We start from the raw sequence: 8,022 nt of genomic DNA, 5'->3' as shown, positions 1-8,022 counted from the left end.
GAGAGATAATACATTTAAAAAAAACTGTATTCCTTACAGACAGAAAATAAAGAGCCAAAATACAAAAACTCGCATTGTGTCACGTTTTACTGGCACGTGGAACTGGTTCAGTGGCTACACTGTTGCAACAATTTCATTTGTTGTTCAAAATTTGCCTTCGCATCAAGAATAATGTTGGGCTTTTTTTCTTCTTCACAGTTTCCATCAGGCAGTGCATTCAGTGTGGTCTTGAAATGCTTGATGTACCATTTGACAGAACAGCCAGTAGACATGTAAGAACATAATTTGCTCATCATAATGGACAAATCAGGGGCACGCCAGCTTCAATCTCTGTCATCTGTTGTTTGATGGTTCCTCTGTTCTGGGGGTCATTTGGCATGCAGGAACATTAAAAGGAACATAACAGGATTTATATACAGCGCAAGTTCTAAAAATTCTTCTAATGATGCAGAAATGGCCGTGAAACACTGACAACACTTCAACCACCAACTACAATTTGATTTCCGTTTAGCTTCTGTCCAACTGTTATGGTGCTTGACAGCAGCATCTTTTGTTTGTTTTTTTCCCTTCTTTTTTCTATTTGCATCTTGTTCAATCACGCAACAGAGTGGCAAACGGTTAGAAAGATGGGATAATTTTACTCCCAATACTTTTCCTGTCAACATTTATTGAAAGTGCTGTGAAACCCAGTACATTTTGACACTAAAGTAACAGCCGCCCTTTCATCCCGCTTTTAACCAATTTCGGTCCAAAGGCTCATCCCCACTTTTAACAATATAATGATAAGTGTGCAGTATGGCATCCTGCTGAAAAACAGCTCAGCAAACACTCTCTTCTGCCTTATGCTGTGGTCCCACTCATAGTAATGTGCTAGTGTTGTCTGCCGGCTCATGCTGACATTAACAAGATATGCCTTTCAAATATCATGGCCTTTGGGACTGGGTCAGCGTTACTATTTATAGAAGGTTAAGACTTCGTGATGGTTTGGCTTGCTAGAGTGATAACTGAAAATAGAGTGGGTTTTAGTCGCTCTGCTACAGCTGATTTTGTGTCTGTTAGTGCTTCAGGCTCTTGAACAGATGTGATCTACACACAGACTCTGGATCACTGGTTTATAACTACTTACAGTACTGTACCACAACTGACAGTAGTGAACTAACACAGTAGCGTGAAAATGTCGATTGCCTTTTAGAGCAAGCTGAGTTACATGTGAGACTTATTCCAATGTCTGTAATGTAGATAGCTTAAACAAAATCCTACAAATGCCCCTTTAATGCAGCAATTTATGAATATAGTGTCACCCTACAATATGAAAGTTAGCTGGCTTTGCAGTGTTCTGCTCTTTAGGTGCAGCAAAATACAGTCTTGAATATTTAATAAACCATCTGCCAACCAAGGCACTCCTGCCAAGTCCACTATGAGAAGAAAATACAGTTAGCCACTGTAGCTGCCAGATCTTATCATTACCAGCATGTTTCTCTCCTACAATATCATAGAATAGTTTATGCAGGGCAGTGGAGTAGCCTATTTACAAGTTATACGAAAAATAAGTAGAAAAAGTAAATATGCTGATTTTATGTCATGTTATTATTATTTCTTGTATAATGAATAGTGGTGGTGAGTCACTCAATCAAATCAAATGCTTTAATCAGTTTGACTAAAGAGACAGGAAAATGATAAGTCAACCATCAGTTAAATGATGTAAAGTGAAATTATCAGAAACACAGTTGTTGATGGAACCTAATTACATGTAAATATTTTATTTCTGTCAAGTTTATGACTGATAGAGAACATTTCATCATCATAATTTATTGCTGCCAATCCTATATCTTTGATGCCCCACCATATGCCAACATATGCCCCACCCTTTACCAAATACATACAATCAGCTCCACCTTCTGCGTAATATTCATAGACGTGCCTTTAAAATGCTGAACTTGATCCTGCAGTGTTGGTGCTTCTCTTGCTGTGTCACTGGGACTGGTGGTGTGTGCTTGCTGTTTACATCCTTCCAAAATCAGAGCCCTGAGCTACTAAGACCTGTGCCACTATGTCGAAGCCACTGTCTGACCATGATAAAAGGAAACAGATTTCAGTGAGAGGCCTGGCTGGTGTTGAGAACGTCACAGATCTGAAGCAAAACTTCAACAGACATCTCCACTTTACGCTGGTCAAAGACAGAAATGTGGCAACAAAAAGGGATTACTACTTTGCTCTTGCCCACACTGTGCGGGACCACTTGGTTGGCAGGTGGATCCGAACCCAGCAGTACTACTATGAGAAAGATCCCAAAGTAAGTTGAAGTCATAACAGCACCAAATAGATTAACTGTAGTGTGACTTGCCATTATTATATATTATTTGATATAATGAGCACTTTATTAGGAACACTGATGCAATCTAATGCATTCTCAGTTTTTGCTGACATTGTCAGAAAGGTGGTAAGTCTACTTCATGCCTATTATTAAGGTTGTAGTGGTGTATTGAAGTGCATTATATTGAAAAGTGTTATTTTGTCCACCTCATTAACATACATGAAGGTGCCCACAAAAACTGAAAATGTATGACTTTTGTAAAAGTAAAATTAATCGCAAAGGCATTAGATTGCACAGGCTGGTTGGTGAGCGTATATTTCTCAGAATATTGGCTTACATATGTGATCTTGCCTTCAAGACATTTAAGAGCATCATTTACATTGTGGTCATATGTGGGCAGTGTTTTTACTCCCAGTTTGTGGCATAAAGCTGGATCTTACACAGTTTCAAATAGCTCTTTTGCTTCTGCACATGTAACAGATTTAAAAAATGAATCATTATCATAGGTGCAAGCAGCTTTATATTCTTAACTTTGCTTCAACAGCCTGATGTCAGTCAGTGTAATGCCAAGTCATGACATTTAAACTTCACAAGGGCTTCTTAGCACTGTGCTGGAATGCTGCCATTCTTATAGTGAGATGAAACATTAAACCTCTCCATGACCTTCTGTTCTCATCCTGTCTGACTGTAAAGCACATAGCCTTTACTTTTGTCACATGAGCACATGCCTCCGAGGGCATCTTAGAAAGTATATTTAAGCATTCACAGAGTCTTTCAGAAAGGCTGTATCTTAGCAGCTGGACTGCTGCTTACTTAAACTATAGAAATGTTCTAAAAAGAATAGTCAGAAGCTGGAATTACCAGACAAAAAAAAAAAATTGCAAACCACACCATTTTACTACTTGAAAATATCACATAAAATTGTATATAATTATCATAGAGGGTTAAGAAGTCAGGTGCAGCTCAGCCCAATATCATTAACAAATTTTGATTTTGCAAGACAATTAATATCTCTGAAAAAAGGGGATAGTTTTTCTTTTCTTTTCTTTTCTTCTTTTTCTTAACATCAAAAAAAGCACACTCGGTAGTGTTATTGTACTGTAACTTAAGCAAAGCCCTTATGTATAAATCTTAGCATGGATACATTTACTTCACACATTAAACTAGTTTTCAGAAACTGCAACCACTAACTCAGAGACCACATGATCCTCCTAACTGTGTGACCTTTTTCCAGTGTACTAGACTGAAAGGTCAAAGGTGAATCCCCAAAGGTCTAAACCGAAACCTGATGGAGGGATGACATCTAATCAGTCTAGAGTTGTATGCTGCATGTAAGATCATGAACTGCAAAGTTACTATTTCAACAACTAAATTATATATATGACATTAATATGCAGTCTTGAAAAAAGGAGGTAATCAGAATAATTAGATGAAATAAGGATTTAAGTCAGATAAGACTTGAAACATACAGTAAAATATAATTTAGGAGATCCTGTTAACAAAGCAGTGATAGGGCTCCATCACATGTTGTGATTATTTGATTACTCCAGGCTTGAACTCTGCAACATAAGAGTATCAGGCTCAGGCTGACCTTTGTAGCGACCTCTACAGGAGCTATTTTTTGCACTAGCTAAAATGTTGGTGTTATGTAATACCAAAAGTAATCTGTTCCCTAGCCCCCTTCACATCAGAAGAGAAAAACCCAACTAAATGGCAAAGGCTAAACACAGGCTCAGGTGGCACATTTCTATAAATTCCCTGCTGTGAAGCTAAATTATGGATCTTGGAGATTTTCTTGACAGTCTGTGGTACTTGTGACATTTGGCATAAGATTTCACAGGATTTTGGTTTCAATGCCAAATGTGTACCTGCCATGTACTGCAGAGATTTCTTCCCTGCTTATGACACTAAAATATCTTAGTGTTCATACAGTTTCATATAATTTCTCCCCTTTTCCCCCACTGTAGCGTGTGTATTACATCTCCCTTGAGTTTTACATGGGCCGCACCCTCCAAAACACCATGGTGAACCTCGCACTTGAGAATGCCTGTGATGAGGCCACTTACCAGGTGAGACAAATTTAATACCTGTTGTAACAGTGACATTTCAGCTTCTAAGTGTTAAAGCATTATCTCAAAATGGTGTGCGGTTTTCTGTCTTCCTTTGTAGTTGGGCCTGGACATGGAGGAACTGGAGGACATAGAGGAAGATGCTGGCCTGGGAAATGGTGGTCTCGGCCGCCTTGCTGGTGAACATCTTTTCACCCTTTATATTTGATAAATTCAGAGAATTTTCACACCTTTTCACTATATAATAGATAGTCAAAGGTCGATCTGCCTTTTTTCATGTGCTGCCTCTGGTTTTCAGCTTGTTTCTTGGACTCCATGGCTTCACTGGGCCTGGCTGCCTATGGTTACGGTATCCGCTATGAATTCGGTATTTTCAACCAGAAAATTCTCAATGGCTGGCAGGTAAGACATTTTTTCAACTTTCCAGCTATATTGCTGTCTACATATTTCTAAGAAACTGTATATCCTTATTAGAGCTACTAGAGTTTCTTTTTCACCTTAACTCACCTGCTGCTGGATAAGTTGCCTTTATCATTATAACGACTTGATAGTCCTTGTCAGTTTCTGTCTCTGGCTCATCACAGAATCCACTCACCTAATGAGTATTTTTCTCTCCCAATATGAATGTATGTCATTATCTAGGTTGAGGAGGCTGATGATTGGCTGCGCTATGGCAACCCTTGGGAGAAGGCACGTCCTGAGTACATGCGTCCAGTGCGTTTCTATGGCAGGACCGAGCATCATCAAGATGGTGTCAAATGGGTTGACACTCAGGTGAAAATATGATTTCAAGTCAATGAATATAAAGATTTTTGCAGAGTCATCAGCTGATGTGGTTATATATTTCAAATGTCTGTCTCTTCCTGTGATGGCATTGGCAGACGGTGTTGGCTCTGCCATATGACACCCCAGTCCCCGGCTACAGAAACAACGTTGTCAACACCATGAGATTGTGGTCTGCGAAGGCACCCTGCGATTTCAACCTTAAAGACTGTACGTGCCTGGTAGATATAAAATGAATCCAATTATGCAACATTTGTCAAATGATAATGAGCTTAAATGAAAGGAGTTAATTTTTTTTTTTTTTTTTTACAGTCAATGTTGGTGGCTACATTCAGGCTGTTTTGGACAGAAACCTGGCTGAGAACATCTCTCGTGTGCTGTATCCCAATGACAATGTAAGAAAGTATGAATTAATTGCCTTTTAATGCACCAGATCTGCTCTCATAGAATAAAATGTAAACCTGGATTGGAAATAGCTCAGTGTAGGTACAGACTTACGCAAGTAGCTGTGGAGTGTGTGGCTTCTATACGATTATCTTAGCTGAGAGATGGATTTCCATAAATTGGACCCCACCTACTGTCCTTTACCATCTATTTGAGCCACTGTGTGCTCTTTCAGCTTCTTCTGAAGTTGTCTTTTATATCTCACATAAGACCTGACCACCATGTGCCGACTCCCTGCAGGCTCAAGAAGGAGGATTTGGGAGATAACCATCTAGCCAGAGCTATAACTCATGTCAAGTCTGTAATTTATGTCTGTGCAAGTGAGAGCAGAAACAGTGGTGGATCTGATATACCAGCTTTGTTTGAATTCAGTTTAGCCAACATTGCTGTTGCTGTTCTATTATGTTATAAATTTCTATTTACAAGATAATAGTGATGTTAGTAAATCAATAAGTCAATTTAAATTAATTTAATCTACAATTTTGACCATTACAAATTAGAAAGGTTCCAGTTTCTCAGATGAAGCATATGTAGCATATGAAATTAAACATTTATTGCTTTAAATAATTTTAAAAAACATAGTTACATATGAATTTTTACAGATGCTCTTGTTCAAACATTGAACACATATTGCAAATCTTATGCGACGTAATGCTTATGCTATAAATAATTAAATTCTTAAATGGAAATGTACATTTGCACAATGCATGCACACATGTAATACACATGCATAACAACATAAAACTGTATATTATAGATGGGTACTGGATATTATAAATGTTTGTAGAACTATTATTACATGATAATTTTACAACAGATGTGAGATCTAAAATCTACTGCAGCTATGTCACTACTTTATTCCCACTTTGTGTGTGTAATTATCCTTTTTAAATGAAGAGATTTGAAATGTTCATTGCTGAAAATCAGTCACTGATATGCAAAAGGCTGCGTTTAATGAACAAAAACATTCATGTGTGCTTGCAGAACAGAAACAGACAAATATGTGTCTTTATCCACAGTTCTTTGAGGGGAAGGAGCTTCGCCTGAAACAGGAATACTTTGTGGTATCTGCCACCCTGCAAGACATCATCCGTCGTTTCAAGGTCTCTAAGTTTGGCTCCAGGGAGATTGCTCGCACAGACTTCAGCAAACTGCCTGATAAGGTGAAACAAAAAACTCAACAAAACAGTTTCTTTAAAAAATGAAAAGATTTCCCCCTGATGTTCTCTCTGTGCCTTTGTTAAATTGCCTCTGTCAGTGTGTCGAACAGGTTGTATGTGGGTTTTATCGTGTCTTATGAGAATTGTTGAAATGAAAAAAGGCTACAAAGCACTTCATTGTGTATTCTGATTCTGCATTGACATTTAATTATGTTTTGCACATTCAGGTTGCCATCCAACTGAATGACACTCACCCTGCTATGGCTATTCCTGAGCTGATGAGGGTTCTGGTAGATGAAGAGAAACTTGATTGGAAAAAGGTGAGGAAGAGCGACATAAAAGCTGAACAGAATTTTCCATTTTACCTCTTGCTTGTTGATTATTTTAGTTACTTCCTTACTTAGTTCTACCATTTCTTGCTTTGCTTCATATCCAGTGCTTTTCATTGGGAAATCACAGAAAAATAGTATTTAGTATTTAGTTCACAATTTACCATTGCAAAGTCATTATTTACGGTGTTTCTCAAGTCTGTTTTGAATAGCTCTTTTTCTTTCATAATTTCTTGCAAATATTTTATTTCTCTTGCTTGTGTTTAGGCCTGGGAAATCTGTGTGCGCACCTGTGCCTACACCAATCACACTGTCCTTCCTGAAGCTCTGGAGCGCTGGCCTGTCGACCTGTTTGCTCATCTGCTGCCACGTCACCTGGAAATTGTCTATGAGATCAATCGTCGCCACCTGGAGGTTAGTTCTGCACATTGCAACATGTAATCATTTCTACAGTATATAGTGTTGAATACAGTGTGTCTTAACACGTCCTCCATATTATATACAGTTAAGGAGGAACACCATAATATCTGTGGTTAGGTGCCAATATAGTGATAAGACAGAATATCTCTCTGTATACTTATCTACTTGGCGAGGATGCAAGTTGAAGAAGGTCTATGTACATGTAATGTCAAAGGTTGGTCAATCAATGAATCAATGAATTCAGGTGAGGATTCAATTTAAAACTCAACCTTCACAGAGTCAAGTTTGAAAACAACATGAAATTAACAATATATGCGGTTAGAAAAGCAGAAATTACAAGAAGAACCACAGGTAAAATACCAACATTTAATCCCTTTATCTGATTATGAATTGGTATTTTTTAGATTGCTACTATGGAAATAGAAAATACATGAACCTATTAAAATGCAGAGACTCACTTTAGAGATTGTCATAAGGACCTAATTGCTCTGATTTTGTTAAGC

The 8,022-nt window shown here is 38.0% G+C and overlaps 1 protein-coding gene across 1 annotated transcript in view; it reads left to right on the top strand.

The window, feature by feature from the left end:
* The first annotated feature begins 1,975 nt into the window (after nt 1-1,975).
* The window catches only part of pygma (phosphorylase, glycogen, muscle A), a 10,316-nt gene continuing 4,269 nt past the window's right edge, over nt 1,976-8,022 (top strand). The window contains exons 1-10 of the mRNA XM_062433022.1: nt 1,976-2,293; nt 4,282-4,383; nt 4,484-4,562; nt 4,682-4,785; nt 5,026-5,157; nt 5,265-5,376; nt 5,479-5,561; nt 6,630-6,773; nt 6,998-7,090; nt 7,367-7,513. Of these exons, the coding sequence (XP_062289006.1) occupies nt 2,051-2,293; nt 4,282-4,383; nt 4,484-4,562; nt 4,682-4,785; nt 5,026-5,157; nt 5,265-5,376; nt 5,479-5,561; nt 6,630-6,773; nt 6,998-7,090; nt 7,367-7,513 (1,239 nt within the window). The 5' untranslated portion in view covers nt 1,976-2,050. The remainder of the gene's footprint in view (nt 2,294-4,281; nt 4,384-4,483; nt 4,563-4,681; nt 4,786-5,025; nt 5,158-5,264; nt 5,377-5,478; nt 5,562-6,629; nt 6,774-6,997; nt 7,091-7,366; nt 7,514-8,022) is intronic.

Source organism: Scomber scombrus, chromosome 14, assembly GCF_963691925.1.
Source record: "Scomber scombrus chromosome 14, fScoSco1.1, whole genome shotgun sequence".
NCBI lineage: Eukaryota > Metazoa > Chordata > Actinopteri > Scombriformes > Scombridae > Scomber > Scomber scombrus.
The sequence above is the reverse complement of the archived record's forward strand: the minus strand, read 5'-3'. Positions and strand labels throughout refer to the sequence as shown.